Genomic DNA, 24,398 nt, shown 5'->3' with positions numbered 1-24,398 from the left:
ATTTAGACCATGTTTAACTCTCAGTAATGCCGCAGTGTTCGTTTGACTTTGGAACCTGAAGGGACAGAGTTTTGGACTCAGATTACTCCGTGAGGCTCCTGACTACGGTAGCCATAACGCTCCGACAATCCATCAAGCAGTGCGGTTTTGTAGCTTACGAAGTCATACTAAAGCATTTTTTGACAGATTTCTGAGCCCGTGTACCACATAAAATCGGTTTGAGGTCAGTAAGCACAACCAGAATTCATACATAAGGCGCACCGAATTATAAGGCACACTGACGATTTTTGAGAAAATTTAAGGATTTTAAGTGCGCCTTATAGTGTGGAAAATATGGTACCTTTAAAAAAAACAAACAATGAATTTAGCAAGCTATTGCTTACCTAAGTATTTTTCAAAATGTATAAAAATTGTGAAAATGCACTTGATCAGTCACCCATTTTCCATCCATTAACTGAAGATCAGTGAAAAAGTGTATAAAATAGTTTTTGAGCATGAGCTGACATTGTTACCAGAGATGAAAGAAAGCTTTCGCAAGACTCTAAGCAGTCCCATGGAAAACTGTATCATTAGCTTGTTGGATAAACTTTAAAAAGCTAGAAGCTGAAGTACTGATTTTCTGTAGGTCTCTATCAGTTTTTCACATTATTATGAAAGTTTGGCCCCTGTGTTTGAGGCAATTGTCCTGTTGCATGATTCAATTTTGGTCCAGCTTTACCATTTAGGCAGATGCCCTCACATTTGACTCTAGAAAATGTACAGGTCCTGTGCCTGAATCATCACCTCTCCAACACTGTGCTTGACAGCTGGTAGGATGTGTTTGTGCTGATATGCTGTCTTTGTTTTCTTCCAAACATGTTGCATCATGGCCAAACATCTTTACATTGATTTCACCTGTCCAAAGGACATCGGTCCATTCTCATGGATTCTTTAGCTACAGCTTTGCAAACCTAAGCCATGCTACCATGTTCATTTTAGAGAGAAGAGGCTTTCTCCTGGCAACCCTTCCAATCAAGCCATAGTTCTTCAGTCTTTTTCTAATAGTACTGTTCTGAGCTTACCATTTTACTTGCTAACTGAGGCCTGTAGAGTGCATGGTTTGCATGATTTGACTTGGTGGGATGTCCACCCCTGAGAAGACTGTTGTGGTGTGTTAACACATACCTGGATTCTCCAGACTAGCAAACTGCAGTATTATAAAATATAAACAAGATATAAATTCACTAGCTGTGTCCATGTCCTCATTTTAGGCTTGACAGCGTTTTAGTAGATAATGCGCCCTGCCACAAAGCAAAAATGGTACAAGAATGGTTTGAGGAGCACAACACAGAGTTTGAGGTGTTGACTTTGCCTCTAAATTTGCCAGATCTCAATCCAGTCGAACATCTTCGATCCATGGAGGCCCCACTTTGCAACTGGCAGGACTTAAAAGATCTGTTGCTAAAAGCTTGGTGCCAAATACCGCAGCACATGTTCATATTAAGCAGCGGGTCATAATGTTATACCTGATTGGTGTATACGTATATGCAGCCATCAGATTATGTTTTGGACAGCACCACATTTTTTGACATCAGAAGAGATCATATTGGAAAAAAAATACTAGAATTTCACTCACCGCACTCAAGCACAAATTTATTGGACTTTACTACATATAATTAGTGTAATAATCTCATACTATAACTTATACTAAGCTATGGTTTACAGTTTTTGTACTTTTTCCAATAAACAGAAAAGATATTACAGGTCCGATTGAATAAGCTGCTGCTTACAACTGTTGTAAGATACATCCTTAAACTTGTCATGTCGATCTGACCTAGAAAAAGCAAAACAAAATATCAAAGCAATGTAAACATAAAACAGCATCCCTGAGTAGGCACACCAACATCTGCTCAACAAGTAACTGAGAGATCACAACCTGTGTTAGTTTACAGAGTTGTACCAAAATAAACCACACGGTTCATCCTGATATTTTAAGTGTTTTTAACTGTTTCCATACAACATCTGGATTGACTTGGCTTACTGTAATCATTTGTGGAATCATTTCGTTGGTGTTCATGCTAATTGTTGATGAAATAGTAAATAAAATGATCTTTTAAGAAGTCAACTTTTCCCACATTCTGCCCTGAAAAACCATTGCAAGAAAATAATTCAGATTTAATGTAGTTGCACAAATGTGCTAACTAGGACATAAACAGCAGCTAAAAATAAAACTGACCACCATGATTAAATTAATGTCACTTCATTAAACTGGCTGCAGAAATGATCAGACCTACACAGTGTATACGGACGTGGCTGGGTTTCTTTATTTTGTTTACTAGTTCTTTTCAGGTTACGGCACAACTCGAGCCAGGAGTCAGCTCTTCTCGAGGCTTCCTCCACTGCACACTCTCCCCGTCAGTCTCCTCCGTTACTATATACAAGGAGAGAGTGATTAGTCTCTGCACAAACACCTGTCCCCTCTGCCACCCCGACGCCGCCCCAAGAGCTAGCTGCGCCACCCGTCCCACGGCAGCAGGCCAGAGACCACACCCCTGCCACATTGGCATACAGTAACAAGCAGATTTGCATTTTAAACAGCACTGAAATGAGATCGCCTGTTTGGCTAAATTTGGTTCTGTTTCAAGTGAGGTAATAAGATTTTAGGACTCGTTACCAGATTAGATGATTTACCAGGATGAAAATTTCTATGAAGTGACGAGTTTTGAGCAAGCCGAGGGGCTATTAAGCTGATAAAAATAATGAGGGGATAATGATTTGAGACCTTAGTGTTGGACTTTTTATCACCAACTGCTTTTTGTCCTCTGCTTTGCTTGTGCTCCCAGCAAGGTGCACATCACAAGGACCACCCTGGAGTGTTTGAACGGAGACTACGAGGTGGAACCGGGCTTTGGCCACGAGAGACATGCCTTCCTACAGAAGCATCACATAGAAACGTTTTTCATCGTGCCGTCACACAGACGGAAAGTACGACAGAATGATTTCTTTTCTGCAGATTCTCTTACAACCGTATAACTTGAGAGGTGACACAGCTGTCAGTGTTGTAACAGTTAATCCTCTGATGGAGGGAGAGGGAGGCAAGCCATGTGCTAAGCTGGCATACACATGACTAGTATCAATATCTCACACCAACTGCACATGTGCATCGGAGCTGGCTGTTCGTGTCAGAAAAAATGTTTTAAATCCCTCGTAAAGTGCACATGCACAACGCTGGCACCGGCATGCACACGCAGATAAACACTTGATCCAGGTTTTGTAATATCCCACATTCACAGTTTACTGTAAAAATCCCACTCAAGCCTACTTGATTTCCATGAATGAGACAATTCTCCACATTTAATTTCATGCCATGTCCTTTTAACCGCTTCATTAATGGAGAATATAAATTTTGAATTTGAACATTTTTGAATTAAAAGATTTTTATGGATAATTAAATGGAGGGAAGATGCAATCAGAAACACTGATGTTAAATTGTTTAAGTTGTGGAGGGTTCCAAAATAATAATAATAATTATGATGAATTGGCAAGAAATAATATTACTTGGTTGTACAAGTAATCAATGGTGCATTCGTCCCTAAAACAGAATATATGTTGCTTTTATTTCCACACATGACACTGAAGTAAATCTCTTTCGATTTTTAAATCAAATGAAATCAAGACCTGATGTCTTCTCTGTCCCATCTAGCCTAAAATGAAGCATAACAATAGTGAATTTAGGATTTTTACATTTGTTTGCTTTTTTAAATTTAGATCCATTTTACTACTTATTATGAGAGCTGTGCTATTTTTGGAGCTACATATTTGTTATTGTCATTTTACATTTACTCATATTTAGTCATATGACTAAATGTAAAAAGAGCGTGCCTGCTTGTATTGTGCTTGTTCAGATCTACTGCGCATTATCATAATACATTTTCTTTATTTGTAATATATGTAGAGTGATACGTCTGTCCTAAGGGCCAATGGCAATACATAGCTCTGATTAATGAGGACTTAAAGGCAGCCACTGGCGCAGTGTGGCATGACACACATTTTGTGTTGCTACTGTGTTGTTGATAACAGCTGGCTAGTGGCGACTTTTTATTGACCCTGTAGAATACAAAGAAATGAGCAGCACATTATTTTTGGTAATATATGAAACTGATTTAAAAAAACAAAACAAAACAAAAACATTTATTGTTTTTTCAGCCCGTATAAAAAAACCCTTAAAACCATAATAGCTTTAACAAATTTACAAACATAAGAAATTTAATAAGACTTACAATTTCCTTGATCTTAATGAAAGCTTTATAATGACCCACAACGGTCAGGGTGACTTGAACTAACTAGTCTTTAAGCACCCTTAAAACAATGAGAACAAAATAATAATAATAATCACATTCACATGTCCAAAAGATTAAGTACCTTTAAAATACATGGCCCAAATCAATAATTGTATTAATTATAAAAGCAATAGTAATGTAAATGTTCCAGCCTATTTAACCTTTTTTTTATCTCAACCATATTTAACGTAGTACAACAGCAACAGTAATACAAAAATCCTAACAATGTATGCCACAAAGCTAAATTTATAAGTCTGATACAGCACATGATAAATGGTAAAATTCTAATGTTATGGCAAATATCCATATTCAAATACGAGACTGCGTAATGCTAATGCTAATTACTTTGACTTTGGCATGTTTCAGTTTCATATATTTCACATTTTCACTTCGCAAGCAAGAAAAAATAACATAAAAAATGAAAGACGGATTGAATTTATAGATGTATTAGTTGCGAGTTTTTGTGTTTACTGTTTGTACTGTCAATTATTCTATCAAAGCTGTGCTTAATTGTGCTATATACACTAGGCTAAATGTTAGCTTTTTCATCCTGAAAAATATTAACAAGATAAGAGACTTAATGCTTCACTTGATTTATGTGATGTTTTCTTTTTCTTCTTTTTTTTTTTCAAAAAAGCCTATTATAGTATATCATATCAAGCCTTAAATGTGTTTAGTATGTTGAGTTCTTTATCAAATGTTCTATTTATTGTTTTATTTTTATCTTTATTTCCAGATCTTTCCTGGTATTATCCTATCAGACATCAAACCAGCCAAGAGGATGAAGTTCAAGACAGTGTGCTACTTGCTTGTGCAGCTCATGCACTGTAGGAAGATGTTCAAGGCCGAGATCCCCTTCTCCAATGTCATGACCTGTGAGGATGATGACAAGGTATGTGTAAAAAGCACTAATGAAAGCATCTCTTTGGTTTCAAATTACAAAAGTAATTTGCTATGCTTGCATATGAGTGCACAGAATATGAATTACTAGTTCACATAGTCAAATGAAAATCCTTTTATTAGACTTGCCTATAGGTGTTTTTTGGGTGGATTGAAATCCTGCTTGGATCCATAATCTGCATGTCAAACAATCACACAAGAAAACATTAATATGTATTTAATGTTTGCTTGTATTGTATTAATGAATTAATATGTACATTTCACATCTTCAGAAGTACCACAGTACTCCTGCTTTATGACAGTCTCTTAAAAAGTAAGCCACTGGGACTGATACAACCACTGACATTGACTTTATATATGCCAGATTGCAATTTCATGTCCATATGAGCATCACCTTGTTCTTGTTGATGTGTTTCTTAGCTCTGTGTGTGACGAGGCAGTGAGTCAGTCATGGAGTCGTCGAGTGTTTGGGCGATTGGTGTTGTGTCACAGTGTCTGGCTGTCAGAAATAGCCTGCTAGCTCTAATCCGCCCAACTCTGTGAGCCGGTCCAGGCATTAGCACTTCATGATTTTGATGAGGTTGCATTACAACTGCTGGTAATCACCCACTGCCTGGTATCATCTCTCATAATAGCATTAGACACATTGTTATATGATTATCCAAGTAGCTAAAATCCTTCCTTTGTGACACATAGCAAATCTATAATAGAATTATGACTGGGAATTGTTTGGTGCTATTTACAAGATCTAATCTTGCTATACATGACAAATTAAAAATGGTGACTCTTGCTTCACTGTCACCTGTCAAGGGGCGGAATACATTAGGCAGCAAGTGAATATTCAGTTCTTGATACAGATGTGTTGGAAGTAGGAAAAATGGCCGAGCATCAGAATCAGAGAGACTTTGCTAAGCCAAACTTTGATGGCTAGGACACTGACTGTTCCAGGAGGAGTTTTCTAGTTAGTACATACTAAAAGTGGTCCAAAGAACCGTTTTGAATGACAACAAAGTTATCACCATGTTCATCTGGGAAAGTTTGTGTTTTGAAGCGTTACTTTGATGGGTTCGCAAACATAAAAATGTTCAAGCTTTAGACGTGATTTCAAATATCTCAGTGTGACTGAGCATCTGTGGAATATTCTAAAAAAAACAAGTCAAACTGAGGGAGCCTTCACCTGGCAACTTTGCTGCTTACATCTTTTTGCTACAGGACATCGTCAGAAATCTTGTGGAGTCTCGATTCCCCAACAAGCAAAAGCTGATTTTATGACTAAAGGGGGTCTTTAAAGCATGTATGCAGGATGTGGCATGTACTGTGCTTTGAAACACATTATCTTGATTAGCTTGCACCCACTTTGGGGGCACTGTGGTCAACATTAGGAATAACTTTGATTGCTGCATGCTGTGAAAGGAGAAGGGGGGTATCCAGCTGGCAGCACAGAAAGCTGTGTGTGTCAACAGTTGTGGAGCTCGGTTTTGGTCAGTAACACATGTAAAGAGCTTGGATTTGTTATTCGTTCTTCCAAATAGGTCCATAAATCTGTTATACCTTCAGACATAATAAGGAACAGGAGTTGAAAAAGCAGATCTTAAAGAAAAATGTCTTCATCTAATATTATACTGTAGCCAATGAGCAGTAACTTCTGCAGTTAACATACCATTCTATAGTTTGTTATCATAATTTTCAAATTGGGCATTATTTTATTCATTATCGTATTTGACAACTGAGTTCCATCTCCCTGGATAATTCCACCCACAGGACCAATAAAAAACTGCCACACAGAAAAAGCAATTAAAACACACCAATGTGTACTTTGTCTACCTACTTATTTTCTGATTAACTGCTACCTGAAACTTCAGTGTGATGTGACATTAGTGCCTCGGTTGTATTACCAGCAGCAAATAAGTATTTATAACCTTATCATCAGATTGTATATTAGACCTTTTCTCTTTGCCACCATCAGATCAAAAGCACAATGTCAGTACAATGCCCATTTTAATGAGCTATACTTCATATCTATATATACTTTAATTTACATTATAAAATGTTATCACATCTTAATCTGCTACATGGAACTTGTAGTAAGTTGACATGTGATCAAGAAACAAAAGAACCCCCCCCCCCCAAAAAAAAAGGCTATTAATGGGTGGTGGAGCAAAGAAAAACTGCTTCTTGTCTTTTTTTTTTTACCAAGGTCTTTTAATGATAAGAGCCTTGTGCCGAAATTTGTGCCTGAGCTCTAACTTCACAGTGGTTAAACAATATTCAAGGCCCTGTGGTTTTGATCGATTAGATTTAAAGCCTTTTGCATGTTAATTACTTAATCTGTTTAAAAAAAAAATTCAGTCACCTAACTTCTAATTTCAGCCTTCTCTGCATTTATGAATTTGTGCACGCATAACATGCGTGTGTGCATCTCTGTGAGCTGCTATTGGTAGTTTGATGGTAAGTAATGAGTATTATATCCTCAGATATTCAGACAAGCATGTCTGCAAACTTTTTTATCGTCTTTATAGAGTTATATCAAATTCTCCTGTGCTCAGGAGCTGTGTAAGTGCTGAGCTCACAAAACTCTTCATTTGTATGCCTCACCGCATCAGCTGACAAGCAGTCAGCCTTAACGCACGAGGCAGGTCTCTGCAGAGACTGATTGTGTTGTCTTTTTCGCTGTATGACAGCGGCGAGCTTTGCGGACTGCATCGGAGAAGCTGAGGAATCGGACGTCTTTCTCAGCCACTGCCGTGCAGCACTCGCCAGGAACGCGAGTCAACCGCTACATTGGGCGGCTCATCGAAGCGCGTCAGACCGAGTCTGAGACATCAGACCTCAACTACATCACCCTGTTCTACAGGAGCAGAGACAGGGAGCGCAGGGTGAGGACACACGAGACCTGAACATCTGATCGAGAAACACGTAACTTTTCAACAGATATACAAATGTATTAATATATACTTTGCTCAAGATACAACATGCTTCGTGACTGCCCCCCCTTCTGTCTTACACTCGCACATACACACCCTACACGAGCTCTAATTCTCTTTCTCCCTCTCTCCCACGCCTGTTGTCTATGTGTGTGTGCGTGCAAGAGGAATCCACCCACCCTCTCAAGAGGGGGTGCAGATAATGATTTGGGAACGTCTGAGCAGCACACGTGATATCTTTCTGCAATGTGTGCGTGGGTAGCCATAAAGAAGAAGCAGAACAGAGATGGGTTCATGCGTCGACGTGTGCGCGCGTGTCAGCGTCTGCATTTAAAGTTGTTTCAGAAGAAATAAAACCTGTGCAAAGTAAAAACATAATTAATTGCCTCTCATGTTTAACTTGTTTTAGCCTTGCTATCTTTTAGGAGAAGCGCAATAAATAAAGAAGACACAAATGAGCATAATGGGTTTTTAAAAATATATTCCTGCACTACACGATTTATTTCAAAACAAATTTACAAATTTAGACATCCCCTTTCCTTTCTTTTGCAAGAGATAAGTGAAGTTTTTTATTAGTACAAACATGAGCCAAAAAGCCTCTTTTCCAGTTAAATAAAAACAATTGTGGTATTCTGTATTCTGGGTAAAAACTATTTTTCTTGTTAGAGTAAAAACAGCTGTGATAAGTAAATGGCTTATGGCTGTCACTTTTTGTGGTCATAAACAAGTGAGGATCCAATTGGAAACACCGTAGGAGACGGAAAAATCAAATCCTGTATTTTCAAAGGGTAAACAGAAGGCTCTGCAGATATGAGGCAGGAAGTCTAAAATGTGTCCTAAAAGTCTAGGTAGGGTAGAAGGAAAACAAACTAGATTCAGGATCGGATTCAGGAATAACAGAGAGTTGTGATAATGACAAATACTGAGGTAGGACATGGAGAATAAATGAGCACAACAGGGAAAGGGATAATAAACCACATGTGAATTAAATCAGGACAGCAACCAGGGCAGACAAATGAACGAAAGGTGGACAGGAACTATTCTTCGAAATAAAGCAGAGAATATTAAAAGAAGTAAAAAGAATGAACTGTAAGATAAAGACAGGTGGAACAATGTAAAAAAGATGGGTGTACCTTCCAGGTCTGTGGCAGTGTCTTAAACCTGCATTCTTTCTAATGACCAGCAGGGAGAGAATCTGCTGGTTTCAAAAACACAGTCTGAATGTATAGAAGTCAGCCCTCTGCCTCTCTGATCCATTACCTCAGTAAAGACTTTTCTAGTGAAATTAAGTGCTCACTCACTAGTTTCAAGTCACACTGAAACTATCGAGACGTAAAAACCAACAATAGCACCTTTAAACTTCATTAGTATCATACCATGTTAACATTTGTAGCTGGTCAGTTTCTAATAAAACTGAAATGACCATGTAGTTGTCTTCAAACAATCTTATGTACTTATCTCTAGGATGATGTAAAAGCAATGCCAGGATTCCCCATGATAAAGGATTTCCAACACAGTGCTCTGAATCGACCTACACTGTTTTTGCAATGGATGGATGGATTCTTTGTGTTTCCTCTTCTATTTACATTTTAACTCTTGTTTCCTCTTTTCTTAGTATCATCAGGTATATGATGACCAGTTCATCAGTGCTGTGGTTCTTTCTCTGATCCTTGCTGCCCTGTTCGGCCTTATCTACCTACTAATGATCCCACAGTATGTAGACACACACATTCACGCACAAAATGTCCAATCATATTACGCAAAAAAGTTTGTGGGCCAGTTAGAAAAGGAGCTGTTTTTCACGGCATTTAGTGAAAACTGGGAAAGCCCTGCTCACGCTCTTGTCTCTTTGTCTCTCAGAGGGATGCTGGTGCTGCTGCTGTTGGTGCTGTGTGTGTGTTTCCACGTGGCCTGTGTCATGTACCTTCATCTCACCAGTGTTCAGGTAAGACTTCCAGATCTCTTCCAGCAGCCTCACACGTGTAAAGATCACACTCTTAATACACTCTTTGTCAGTGGTTTTAGTCACTTTGTTGTTGCTTTGGGCCTCTTAATGACTATTTTGTGTCTTTTTGTTGTCTAATTCTTTAGGAAGTTACTTCATATGGCTTTAAAATAATTTTGAGTCTCTGTAATTGCTTTGCTTATGTTGGGGGGTATTTTGTATTTCTTTAAGGTAATTTTATATATATGTTCATTGTGGGTTTTTTTTATTTTAGAGTTGTTTTTTCATAATCTGACATTTCTTAGATAAATCAGTGTTTCACTATCACTACTATAACTTCATAGTTTTATTTATTTATTTTTATTTAGCCTCCTTTAGCATACACTTAGTGGTCTCACAAACCTTTTAGCATTTTAGCAGTCTTTGATTAATTATATTTTTGTGTGTGAAAAAAAAGCCTTCATATCGGAGCACCATAATCATTTTTGCATAGTGAGCGCATAATCTCCATATGACACTGTGGCATCATGCTACATTGAACTATCATCATACCCTTTAAGTGTCTCCTCTAATAGACCTGAACATAATGAGCCACACCACAAAATGCACTCATTTTATTTCCAGTCCTGGTTAATGATTTGTCCAAAATGCATTTAAAGTAGATAAACTGGTGCTTCATTTACTCCTTCTATTTTCCGCCTCCCTGCCAACCTCCCTTTCCTCTGGCTTTAGTGCCAACCGGGCTGCCTCACCATCCAGATCCGAACAGTGCTGTGTGTCTTCCTCGTTTTGCTCACCTACTCTGTTACCCAGGCCTGTGTGGTAAGTGTATATGATTTATATAAATGATATCATGGTCTGTGTTCAAAATCAGTTACTATTCACTATATGTAGTTTGGCATATTACCTATTCATGGTTGATATACCACAGTTATGTTGAGTGAAAGGAGTTGTCAGAGTTTCATCATTTCAGTTCTGGTCTAAGGAGCTCGGAAAGAATGCGATTGGACTTCTTTAAATTTTGTCACCTCTCATTCGAGAAGCGTCTTCAGTTCAAGTAGGGATTGTCCCTTAATAGGGTCGTTGGTTACGGGTCAAACCACTGTGAGATCTTGCCTCACTCTACCTTGTGACCTCTATAGGTCACCTGACACAAGATGTGAGTAGGGGTTGAGGCCCCTGGGAGGGATATCAAAACTGCACTGGAGGTGGCCTCTTTCACTCCTCTTTCAAACCATCTGTCTTCTCTGTCCTAAATGTGAACATTGGCATCCTCGAAAGAGTGTCCTTTATCCTTAAGATGCAGATGTACAGCTCAGTCTTGTCCTGTCAAGGTGGCTCTTCTATGTTGTGCCATGCGTTTATGGAGTGGCTGTTTGGTTTATTCAATGAAGAAGTCAGAGCACTCCGTGCTGCGCTGCACAGCATATACTGTGCTGTTCTTCTTGTATTTGGGAGTTTTTTGTCTGAGGGTGTGGCTGGGTATGAGGTGCACTGGGGTGTCATGATTAGAGATAATTCTCCTGATTTTCTCTGACAAAACTTCATTGTTGGTCACGATTACAAATACCAAATCTGATTTGACTGCAACTTTATCAGAGAAGCGCTTGTGTCAGCACACCACTATTTTATTTGGATATTTTTTTCTTCTTTTGTTATTTTTCAAGGGAAATGCCCATATGATTTTTGTTTTAATAGTTAAAAAGTTGGCACCACTATAATCAGGATATAGGTAGCTTAGCATAGCAGAAGAAGAAAAAGTTACTTTAAGCTGATGTCACCCCAAAGGAATTTGCACCTTCTCCTGGGGATCTTTTTCCTGATAGTCAAATATATGAACTACTACATTATGAATGTACTAGTTTAGCATAGCAAAGAAACACAAATACTGGTAAAAACGGGCAGAACCCCTTTAACAACCTAATATGCAGACCAGTGTCTTAAGAAGACGGACGTCACATAGCCAGGCTTGCATTATTTCAGCTTGTCGTAGACCATTGAATTTGAACATTCAGCTTGATCAGTAAACAGTTTATGGCCTCTCCAGTCATCATATTGCACATGGGTGTACTCTAAAGATAAATGCGTGCATGCAGAATCTGTCTGTCTCCTTCTGCAAGGCAAATACGACCTGAGTGCACCAGCAGGTTGGTCTTACTGTTTATATTACACGGGAAGATAAGGTTCGGAAACAGAATCCAAAGGCATGGTTTATCACACTGTACTTACGCTTTATTCAAATGTTCGTGGTGCTCTGTACCCAGACGTGATGTAGCAAAATAATTAGTCGAGGATCTCTTGGAAAGGAACAAATCAGGCACATAGATTGTTAAATTGTCTATTCAGGTTTCTAACCTTAATGCCATTAGATCAATGAGAAATTTATTATTTGATATTAAATGTTTTAGGATTTTTTTAAGATAAATTATCAAAGTAATTGTCTTTCAGGTGGGTTGTGTTCCCTGGGGTAAAGTTGGGACAAACTCCAACCGCTCTGTGGAGAACATCCCCGCAGACACTCTCATGGTTAGATCTGCTAACACCACAGCAACGGACCGGGCTTGTCCCAACATGGCCTATGCCTTACTCTCCTGTGTGGCGGGGACCCTCACCGTGATCCCTTACATTCGTGTCTCCTCGCTCCCCAAGATCCTCCTCCTCTTTCTACTCTCCATCACATATGCAGTTGTCATGGAGACCAGTGGTTACCGTCAAGCTGTGGGGTAAGCTGTGCTGTTAAGATTTGTATATGTAATATATGTAAGGTTTATGGTTATAGTCAGGTTTGGCTAAGTGTGCTAAGTACAAAAAAGTTGCTGTTATCCACAAGAACACAAGAAAGTACAAGACAAAAGTTCAAAATCCTATCAAATTATTATCAAAATATTAAAACAGTAGGAGAGGAATTGCAGCAAAATCTGACATATTTCCCTCATCAAAATACTCAGTGTAAAGTTCTGCTTTACATTGTATTTCCATTTGAAGCATGTATTTCTATGCATATTTTCCCACTTTATTCTTCCACTCCAACACATTTCAGGGCATTGTTTTGTATTGTCATGAGTTCTTCCCTACATAACAAAAATAATAAACATTATAAAAATGTTTTTATGTCTCCATCTTCCAGTGGTGGCTTTCTGCACACACGGGGCTATGACCCTGTTTTGGCAGTGTTGCTTTTTTCTGGAGCCCTGGCTCTGCATTCAAGACAACTGGACCTTAAATTGCGACTTGACTATCTCTGGGCAACTCAGGTGTGTGGCTGCTGGTACATTCAACATCCTGTTCTTGCTTCTAGGGTTCAGTTTTAGTAAGGATTTGATCATTGTAATACAGATTTGTGTTTTCTTTAGTGCCTATGCTCAGTCTTGGGTTGTCTCAGTGGATCATCAAAGCCTGGATGTTTCTATTTTGGGAAGATGCTGCATGTTTGTCTTGTCTGCAAATCATTATCTCCCTCTAGTGATAAGGACGGGCAATTACATCTCCTCTTTGCTGTAAGCTAGAGTACGCCATCATAGTGCTTAAAACTTAAAATGTCAAGATCAGTGCCACTTTTTAAAGGATCTGCTATGTGTGTGTGTGTGTGTGTCGCGTGATTGCTGATGTCATGCAGGCGGAGGAGGAGAGAGACGACATGGAAAAAGTGAAGCTGGACAACAAGAGGATCCTGTTCAACCTGCTGCCAGCTCATGTGGCTCAACACTTCCTGATGTCAAATCCCAGGAACATGGTGAGCATCTGCGGGCATGTCCAGGCTCATCCAACAGGGATCGTCAGTCTAAAGTGCGTAAGCACCTTTGAAATCAGAAAGCACACCCTGACACAGTAGGTGCTTTAGGAAGCTCTGAGGTTTAGGTTTGCTGACTTACAGGTCAGAAGGTGTCTAGATTTTTAGGTGACAAGTCAAGATTCACACCTGTTTGTTTTTTTTTCAACTATTTTGCCTTTTAATGTAAATGTCTCAGTACAGTGCATGTATGTGGGTTTTGAGAAGTTTAGTTTCTGGTTTTGCATTTTCAGGAGCTTATATCTGAGGAATTTGAAGGTTGAAGGTGGAGGGAAAAATCTAAAAAGCATACATTTCTAAATTTTGTTATATCTTATCAATAGTTTTGTTCTGTTACAGTAATTCCAGAATTGCTGTTACTCAATTTGTTCTTTGAATTAGGAAGTAATTTCAAATTCAGTTTTTCACATTTTGGTTATCATCTTATGTCTTAAGTATTATGTCTACAAGAGATATGGTTAAATAATAATCTTGTTAGATTAATGAATAATAAAAAGACATACCAGTAAATCATATCATCTGTATGGCCCTTACAGGTCATACAGATTTGTAGTCCCTTTGCAGGGACCATAGACTCCCATTGTTGGGAAATTATCTCAGCTGTTTAGGACAATGACACTGCTATCCTAACCATTTGTTTTGAAGCACTTAATTTTAGCATTTCAGTGACAACATGATGTCGTGCTAAAATAATTTTCTGATCATTATATAAGAGATAAGATAAGATAAGATAAGACTTTATTGATCCCACAACGGGGAAATTTTTGCGTCACCTCAGCTCAGGTACAGATATATGAAGGAAATACAAAAATACAATTAAGTACAATCAATGAAAAAAGTAAGATAATATACTATATACAATGGTAGCATACACAGTATGTGATTATGGATATAGTTGGAAATATGGAAGACATAAACTATATAGCTTGGAAGGTCATGGAAGGTCCATTATGCATGAAGTGGTGACCGTGGATGTTCACAGTGTCCAGTGACTTATGACATCGTGATTGAGGAGTTATAGAGTCTAACTGCTGTTGGGATGAATGATCTGCGAAAGCGCTCCTTCCTGCAGCGAGGGAAGGAGTATAATCCAGTAACTCAGAATAAGAAGGAGAAATGAATTTAAACTGCAACTTGACGTGTTTGCAGAGACACACAACTGTGGGGATATGTGTTATGCTCGTTCCCACTGTAATAAAGTAGCGTTGCTAGATTAAAATGTCCTCATTTATTTCATACTGGGCCTTGGTGCAACCCCTTAGTTCTCTCTCAATCCCAAACCTTGCTCTTTAGCCTCATTCCCCTCAAGCCAGCTTAATATCATTGGCTGTGTACCTCAGATGACTAAAATAAAGGTACCTGTTCTCGGTGACATCATGCAGAACCAAGTGTAGATAAATATGCATGAAAGTGCAAGCAGAGAAGCCTGAGCTTTAGGCTTTTACATATGGCCTCATCATTTCAAACTTTATGCATATGACGGTAAATGTGAAAGCATGTGATAGGTTCCCTTTCATCTTCAATACCATTTTGAACAATAGAGGAGTTTTATGGCTACTGTGAGAGTACTGGAGGCTGGAATTTGTTAATAATAATAAAAAGATAAAATAGTTCCTTCAACAATCGGTGGGGCTATACATGAGACGATGTAGGATGGTCTGAGGCTGAGACTCGTAAACACAGGGGGGAGGAAGTCAGGAAGTATGTTTCCAGCACATTGGTGACCCCACAGAGTTACGGTGTATAGAAAGGCTTCCTCTCTTTCCTCTGGGCTAAAGTTCACTCATATACTGTATTCATAACACAGCACAGTGGGACTCCACTGCCTGGAAGTTGTGCAGCTCCAGCATAATAATTTAACCAAAATTTTCCATGCACATGAAACTGCAGCTTTGACCTGCAGGCATGCTGATCTCATCTCATAAACGATCGTTGCATCATTTATGTAGCTCTAATGTATAGACGGTATTGTGATTCACGGCAGTTGATCTGCTTCACATTCGTCTTTATTTTCTAGCTCTATTACTTGTTTTAGTTTTGTCCCCTTTGCAATATGTCTTTCCTGAGGATTGTTGTATTGTTATTTCTTAAGGGGGCAGTTAAACCAAACGACACAAAACAATATGTTTTTAAATAGACTATAAAAATATTTTTAGTCATGTCACTGCAAGAATTCCCAGCACTTAGATACTCTCAGATTTAGTGAAAATCATTGCACAGATATCTGCTAAACAAGTCAAGATAAACTGATATTACTATTATTACTTCTTATTTTAACTTTAATGTATTAATGTAGCAAATATGCCCTTCACATTGTTTTAACATATGTAACAGTAATAGTACAAATCAGTGGTTGTTACCTTAACATTTGATCTGGGTCACTGGGATGAGCAAGTGACCGGTATGCTGAAAAGCTACTGCAGGGGTCCATGTTTAAGTCAACCCTGCACCATTTCCTGCTTGTTGTTCCCTCCTCTCTCTCCTGCCTACTTTGCTGTTGTTTCAACAATAAAGTCTAAAGGGACTAAAATCCCTGACTGCTCATTTTGGTTACAGCTTAGAGCGAACTTAGACAGCAAACTGTGTCAAAGGTCTTCCAAACTTGGGGCTTCTTAAGGACATTGGGGCTGTTTTTGCTTTCTTTTCATTTGAATTAAAAGGTCTGGATCTGTTCTTAAACTCTTCCACAGACTTTGCTGTATATGTTAAATTAACATATATTTATTAGGAAAGGGTGCTTTTGATGTGTATTAAAAATGCTTTGGTTCAATGTGTTTACACCTGCTGCATCTGATTGATTATGCATCAGTATTTTACAGATATAATGACATTAAGGTTGTCTTAAATCTTGTTTTCCTTGCAGTAAGAGAATATGCAAATATCAAAATCAGGATGTTCAACTGAAGAGCTCCCCTAAGCTTGACTTCAGCTGGTAGTTTCCAGTGAGTGCATATAGTACAGTTCTGTCAGGAGGATTGTATTTAAATCAGCATCCCATCAACTGTAGTATGTATTTGGTGATTTGGCTTTAGTCTGGGACGTTCCTGCCCTTCAGTGAGCATTCACAGAAAGCCAAAAGACAGTGAAACCATCTACAAGACCCAACACAGTTTAGAGCAGGCATCACTTACAGAGAACTAATAGTAATACTATTACATGGAGAATCCAAGGTGAAAGTACGTTACAAAGTGTTTGTCAGAGGGGAGCAGAAAATGAAGCGGCCAAAATAACTAACATGTCATTTACCAATCAGGCATCAGCTGATGTCTGCTGTCAGTGATATTAGTTGATCCACCAGGGTTGCTAGCTAAACTTATATGTAGTCATCTAAGTATGCTTTGAAAAAACTAATGCAAGCACACACGCCCATAATAGAGGGAAAACAGGGACTTTTTTGTGAGTGAAGGAAAATGAAATGTAACTTCAGTGGTTAGTGGTACACAATGAGAAATTATAGTGACAATTTCAGGAGAAATGCACCAGGGATAGTAGTATATTGCTAAGAGTATGAAAGCAGGGGGAAAAGAATCCTTTAACAGTTGTCTTTCAACTTGTCACACTCTCCCCCACTCAAAAAATGTCACCCCGACATTATACCAACAAATTGCTTTTCAGTCTATATTCTCTTGTAGTCAGGACATCAACAGTAGAGTGAACCAATGTAATAATGTGGGTTTAACACCTGGGTTTAACACCTGTTTCACCACAGTCCATCACTGGTGACTGCAGACAAAGTCTATAACCAGTCCATATGTGAGTCTTCACAAAGTCTATTGTCTATGGTTATAATCCACAGATGGGGAAAAGTTAATGTCTTTTTCTTGATGACAGTCTGTAAGTACAGTTCTCAAGTCATCAGTGAAAAAGTGTCAACTTACATTTGCTGGAGTCCATACAAACCAATGGGCTGGGTGCAGTATGACTGCACAGCTGGAAACCATGGAACAAGGCCCGGGTACACAGGAAGCAGTTGCGGTACTGGCTAAACACTGTAGCAAGATGGGGTGCCCAGTTGGTCATACGTCATCCGTCTTGGCGGGTGTCTCTCTCGCTGTGGCCACTGAGGCGTCTCCTCCTCAAGTCTCTCGAGTACAACAGGTGGAGGAGGGGCAGGTATGTCACCTGCAGTGGGCTCTGCCTCCTCACAAGTTGTCTCCATGACAGCTGGGTAAGGCGCCTCCAGATGGTCTCCAGCAAGAGGCTCTGGTGTTGGTGCAAGAGCAGGGACCGAAGCTGCGGGCTGAGATGTTGCTGTGAGAAGTTCTTGTTCTGATGGCTGGGACACAGGTTGACGTGGTGCGTAATGACAGCGGTATTCATCAACATTGCCCTCACCATCAGAGTCTGGCACAACAGCGACGGGGGGCGATCGTGGCTCAAGAGTTGGGAGTTCGCCTTGTAATCGGAAGGTTGCCGGTTCGAGCCCCGGCTCGGACAGTCTCGGTCATTGTGTCCTTGGGCAAGACACTTCACCTACCGCCTACTGGTGTTGGCCAGAAGGGCCGATGGCGCGATATGGCAGCCTCGCTTCTGTCAGTCTGCTGTGGCTACAACTGTAGCTTGCCTCCACCAGTGTGTGAATGGGTGGATGACTGGGTGTGTAAAGCGCCTTGGGGTCCCTAGGGGGGACTAGTAAAAGCGCTATACAAATACAGGCCATTTATCAGTCTTTTTCTGTTCATGTCTTGTACGATTATCTTTTTTCAAAAGGTAAGTGGTCACATGACATAAGCAAGTTTCTGTGAAGCACTCTAGAGCGCCCTCTGCCTCTCTCCGGTCTTACCTCATAGATAGGGAGGTCAGGCCCCATTTGTCTGACTACTGTGTGAACAGTGTCCTCCCAATAGTCTCTCAGTTTCCCTGGGCCTCCTCTACGTGTCAGGTTTTTGACCAGAACTCTCTCACCAGGTTGTAACACAGAACTCCTTACTTTTGTGTCGTAGTGTCTTTTGCCCTTTTCAGCAGCTTTCTTTGAATTCTCATTTGCTATAGAGTATGCTTGTTCCATGCCCTTTCTCCATTTTTCAACATAGTCTCTGTGGTCACTAAAATCTGTTTCTGAGTATAGTCCAAAGAGCATATCTACTGGTAGCCTGGGTGACCGTCCAAACAGTAGGTAAAATGGGGAGTAGCCAGTGACTTCACAACGTGTGCAATTATATGCGTACATTAACTTGTTGATAGATTCCTTCCAGTTTGACTTTTGTGTTTCAGTTAGCGTTCTAAGCATTTGCAACAATGTCCTGTTCATACGTTCAACTTGACCATTCCCCATTGGGTGATAGGGTGTTGTCCTAGAACCGGCCATGCCACAAAGTTTCTTGAGCTGACTGAATAGCTGATTTTCAAATTCACCTCCTTGGTCATGGTGAATGCAACAGGGGAAGCCAAACTTTAGGGCATAGTCATTGAATATCAGGTTTGCAGCAGTTTTGCCTGACTTTGAGGTGGTGGCATAGGCTTGCGCAAAATGTGTGAAGTGGTCAGTTATCACTAGAATATATTCATAACCGCCTTTGCATTTTTCAAGATGGAGAAAGTCTATACACACCAGCTCAAAGGGCTACGTAGTTACAATGTTTGTTAAAGAAGCTCTTGTTTCATGGCTGGGCTTTTTCTGCTTTACACAGGAACAAACGTTGGTCACAAAATGCTCGATGTCTGCCTGCATGTGTGGCCAAAAGAAGCGTTCACGTATCAAAGACACTGTGCGATCAACACCTTGATGGCTAGGGATGGGTATTGATAAGATTTTAACGATTCCGATTCCATTTTCGATTCTGTTTAAGGATTCGATTCTTTATCGATTCTCTTATCAATTCTTTTTTTTAAAAAGGAGAACACTAAGGTCGATCAGCTTAGAACTTTGTTTTATATCTTCTCTTTGAACAAGACAGAAATTTAGGAGTAACATGGCCTTACAAACCCAACAGTGAGATCTTAAGAGATCCAGCCTATGGCTCTTCAATGGGGTGTCACAGGATCCCCAGGAAAAAAAATTGTAAATGTAAAATAATAAAATAAATATTCTTCTGTAGCAATAACAAAGTATAACATAAATTATTCTGTAGCAATTACACAAGAATATCCAGTAATGTCCCTGCCTACAATTAAACACATTCACTTACCGAAAATTGGGGCCATCTGCTGTGGCAAATGGGTGCAAGCCTTTTACCACAAACTTAGTCACTGCTCGGTGACATTCGTCTATCCTGGCCTGAAAGGAGACGCTACCGGTAGACTGCAGGGAGAACTGCCAGCATCTGAGGCAGCCAGACTCTGTCTGTCTCTCTCATCATGGTCACCTAAATGCACAGTAATGGCAGGTTTTGTAATAAGGCAGATCGCGCTAACATAAATATGCACTCTTAGTTGATTATTCACCTGCCGCATTAACGGGAGAGGACGTGCAAACGTTACCGCTGCTGCTGGGTTGAAATTCACGAGTCCCGAGCGGAATTAAAAACACGACATTCATTTAAGGTTATCGTGTGTTTTGTGAGCAAATGCTTTTGCATATTCGTAGTGTTTCCTCCCTTAAATGAAATATCTACTTTGCAAGTATTGCAAGTTGCCCTGTTGTCTTCCGTTCTCGTAAAGTGTAATCAAACTTTTGAGCGTTTCAGCCACCATGTTTCATGCCAGGTAAATGATGCTCCGCAACGTGGTGACGTGATTCGGGGCGACTGGAATCGATAAGGGAATTGTTTGCAAAAATGGGAAACAATTCCAAGGAATTGAAACAGTAGGAACCGGTTCTCAACAAGAACCGGTTTTCGATACCCATCCCTATTGACGGCCCATATTATTGTGCAGCTCTTCAATTACAGTCTTTTTGAACTGATCTGGCAGGACTAGCTGTTTCTGGGCAGAAGTGAGTCTGTACAAGATGCCATTGTTATCTAGTCTTAACTTGCCCCACTCTCTGAACAAGCATTTTGTCTTAGGGTCAAATGTTCTTAGCTCTTTGGGCAGTGGTTTTGAATCGGTCTGTTTACACTGTAATACAGGGCTTATAACAGGATCAGACTTTTGCGCTTCATTAACCCTTTAAAGCCGGTCAGAGCGGACACGCTCTGTTTTGCGTAACTATTTTTAAATCCCGGTAGCTCTGCAACCACGTAATCTAGCGCAATAATTTTTTTTGCATATGAAACCGGAGGAGTTGTACTTTCATCTTATGCCATCAGCTTGTCCTCGGTCACAGTTTCCTTCCACATATAGCTTTGCAAAAACTGCATAAAAAACACTTGCGGCAACAAAAACATAATATTCCAGAAACACGCTTTGCCGATCCGATCAGCTGTTTGTAACACTTCCTACGTCCATCAGCGTGAACTATCACATGTCCGGCATGACCTGCCCGAAACCGGAAGTGACGTCATTTTGCGGAAATGTAGTTTTTTACCATCGTGGCCTTATGAGCCTACACTGGTGTTTTTAAAAGTTGTATTTGACTTTATGACTTTCTGTGTCGTTTCTGGGATGCTTAGGACTCATATTGCACTGCTGGAAATATTTTATTTTGATGCATATGCTGTTATTTTGCAAATTTGCACTATAATATATTTTTTCGTTTTTCCTGCAGTATATGAAAATTGGTGTATCTCAAAAATAAAACTATGAAGACACTTAAAATAAATTTCCTTTGGTGGGAAACTATTTTGTGCAACTTTTTTGTATTTACAGTTTTGAGGGATAAGCCTCTTAAATTTCTCTAACTAGAAATATATGTTAAAAAATCAAAAACGATTTTAAATTTTTTTGTAGTTTATTGCACTTTTTTGCAATTTATGTAATGACTATGCAGTTAATGCAGACATATTATTAAAATGTGGGCTATAATGGTTGTATTGATGTATAGCAACTTGAAATGCTCCAAAAAATGGCTCCACAGCATGTAAAAATATACTATAAGCTCTGGCGGACTTGGTTCTATGGTAGGTCTTAAAGGGTTAAGCTGTTCTTTTGGTATGGGTGTGAATGTTGCTTCTGCTGGCTCACCTTCTGCTGTGACTGACATTGCTGCAGCTGAGAGTGTCCATGTGGCAGGTGTGTTTTTCTGTGCCTCAATGGCCTGGATAGCAGCTGTGATAGTGTCCGGTGGCACTTCCTCAGAGCAGTCTCTCATTAAGGTTTCTACATCAAGTGGCATTCTTGATAAAGCATCTGCGTCACCGTTTTCCTTCCCTGGTTTGTACTTAATGGTGAAGTGAAAATCAGCGAGCTCAGCGACCCATCTTGATGTGGTGGCATTCAGTTTGGCTGTTGACAAAATGTACGTTAGCGGGTTGTTATCGCTATAGACAGTAAATGTTGGGGCATAGTACAAATAGTCTCTGAATTTGTCAGTGATAGCTCACTTCAGTGCTAAAAATTCTAGTTTTCCTGCATGGAAGTGGTAGTTTTTTTCAGCCGCTGTTAGAGTACGGGAGCCATAAGCAATAACTCGCAGCTTACCATCTTGTCTCTGGTACAAAACGGCGCCTAGCCCTTTGTGTGAGGCGTCTGTGTGTACGATGAACGGCTGTGTGAAATCTGGGAACCCCAGCACTGGTGGGTGGAGCAAACAGTCTATTAGTTCCTCAAGCGCACGTTGATGCTGGTCAGTCCACACGATTTGTTTTGAGGAGGGCACAACTTGACTGGCTCTCTTTGGTCTTGCCCTTGGCCCTTTTGTGGTGTCTGAGTTCTCTGGGGTTTTGACAGCTTTTAACAGTTCATACAAACGACCTGCTTTTCTGGAGAAGTCTTTTATGTATTGTCTGTAGTAGGAGAGAAGGCCTAACATTTTTCTGAGCTGACCAACATTTTGTGGTTTTATACCTTTGAGTGCTTTGACTGCTTCAAAGTCTGCAGGATCCACTTTACTGCCCTCTGCAGACACTATTCTGCCCAAATAGCGCACCTCAGACTTAAACATGTCACACTTACTTGGCTTAAGCTTTATACCAAAGCCTCTCAATCTCTGGAGCACTTTTCTCACATCCTCCAAGTGATCTTTGAACGTTTTGCTGTAAACTAATGTGTCATCCAGATAGGGGATGCAGATGTTGTCGCGCAGCCCATCCAGGCACTCTTCCATACAGCGCTGAAATGCTGCAGGGGCATTCATAAGTCCAAAGGGGATGCGAATCCACTTATATAATCCCCAGGGGGTCACAAAAGCAGTGAGTGGACGACTTTCTTCTGACATGAACCCCTGGTGGTACGCTTTCCCCTGACCTAAAAGCGAAAACCAGGAGTTTCCACCCAAACTGTCCATAATGTCCTGGACGCGTGGGATGGGCTGGCAATCAGGATGGGTTTTCCGATTCAGGTCTCTGTAGTCTATGCACAGTCTTAAAGTACCATCTTCTTTTCTAACACAAACGACTGGTGAGGAATATGACGAGTCTGACTTTCAGACCCAGCCTTGTGCTATTAAATCATGCAGGTAACTTTTCATCTCTTGGTAGAGCGGCCGTGGCACAGATAGGTATGTGCGTTTGACTGGTTCGTTGTTTTTGAGTGAGATGGTCATTTTCAGTTTTTCAATACAGCCTATATCAGCGGTCCCCAACCCCCGGGCCTCGGACCGGTACCGGTCCGTGAGTCGTTTGGTACCGAGCCGCGAGAGTTGAGGCTCAGGTGTGAAATATATGGTTTTCAGGGTTTTTATCAGTTTTCAGCGTTATTTTGTTATCGTTTTTATTGTTAACTCGGTTTTCCTTGGTCTTTTCACGTGTGTTGTGAATAAAACTTCTTTTTTTCGGTACCGCTACTAGTTTTATTTTGTTGTATTTATCCGCGACACCTTAAAGGCCGGTAAGTGAAAATATTGTCGGGTATAAACCGGTCAGTGGCGCAAAAAAGGTTGGGGACCGCTGGCCTGTATCATTGTCTGTTTTAGAGAAAGAATGGCATTCTTCTCTGAGCATCTGTTTCGCTAATACTCTCTGCTCTTCACCCAGGTGGCTAAGATCTACAGGTGGGTCCCACTCTTCAGTAGAGCTACACTGGGCTTGTATATTTGTCTGGTTAACAGTAGCTACAGATGCGGCTTTTTCATACACCTGGGCAGGTAAAACAGCTGTAATAGTCTGAACCGAGCCAACTAATGTACGGCCTGGAATGACAATTTCATGGTCAGTGGGGTTAGAGACACCTAGTGTTATGACAGGTAAAGTACCCTTCTTAACTTTAACCAAAGTGTCAAAAAACTCAAGATCGTCTGGCCACTGAGGATTTAAGTCTGGCTCAAATATCATGACCATGTCTTGTTTAAATGGTCCTGCTGCTATATGACCCTCAACATGCATGTGGCTTTGTTTAGGTACAGTAATACAGTCTTTCTTTGTCATCACTTTGTACTCGTCAACTGTATCTGCACTAACAGCCTGTATAAAAGCTCTCACCTTGTGTCTTTTGAGGCTGTGAAATGCTTTTCTCTGTGCTGTACAGTTTAGCTTGGTCAGTCTTATTCACAATGTATTCAATGATATTGTAACCTATAATAGGGCATCTGAGCTGAAAACCTT

At 40.1% G+C, this 24,398-nt stretch overlaps 1 protein-coding gene across 1 annotated transcript in view; it reads left to right on the top strand.

Moving 5' to 3' along the window:
* The window catches only part of LOC113008884 (adenylate cyclase type 1-like), a 64,773-nt gene that overhangs the window by 26,012 nt on the left and 14,363 nt on the right, over positions 1-24,398 (top strand). Inside the window, exons 7-15 of the mRNA XM_026146766.1 lie at positions 2,823-2,964; positions 5,056-5,211; positions 7,901-8,095; positions 9,759-9,856; positions 10,004-10,088; positions 10,821-10,910; positions 12,537-12,811; positions 13,216-13,342; positions 13,705-13,821. Coding sequence (XP_026002551.1) covers positions 2,823-2,964; positions 5,056-5,211; positions 7,901-8,095; positions 9,759-9,856; positions 10,004-10,088; positions 10,821-10,910; positions 12,537-12,811; positions 13,216-13,342; positions 13,705-13,821 — 1,285 coding nt within the window. The remainder of the gene's footprint in view (positions 1-2,822; positions 2,965-5,055; positions 5,212-7,900; positions 8,096-9,758; positions 9,857-10,003; positions 10,089-10,820; positions 10,911-12,536; positions 12,812-13,215; positions 13,343-13,704; positions 13,822-24,398) is intronic.

Source organism: Astatotilapia calliptera, chromosome 17 (assembly GCF_900246225.1).
Source record: "Astatotilapia calliptera chromosome 17, fAstCal1.2, whole genome shotgun sequence".
Taxonomy (NCBI): Eukaryota; Metazoa; Chordata; class Actinopteri; order Cichliformes; family Cichlidae; genus Astatotilapia; species Astatotilapia calliptera.
Note: the sequence above shows the minus strand (reverse complement) of the source record. Positions and strands in the feature narration are given on the sequence as shown.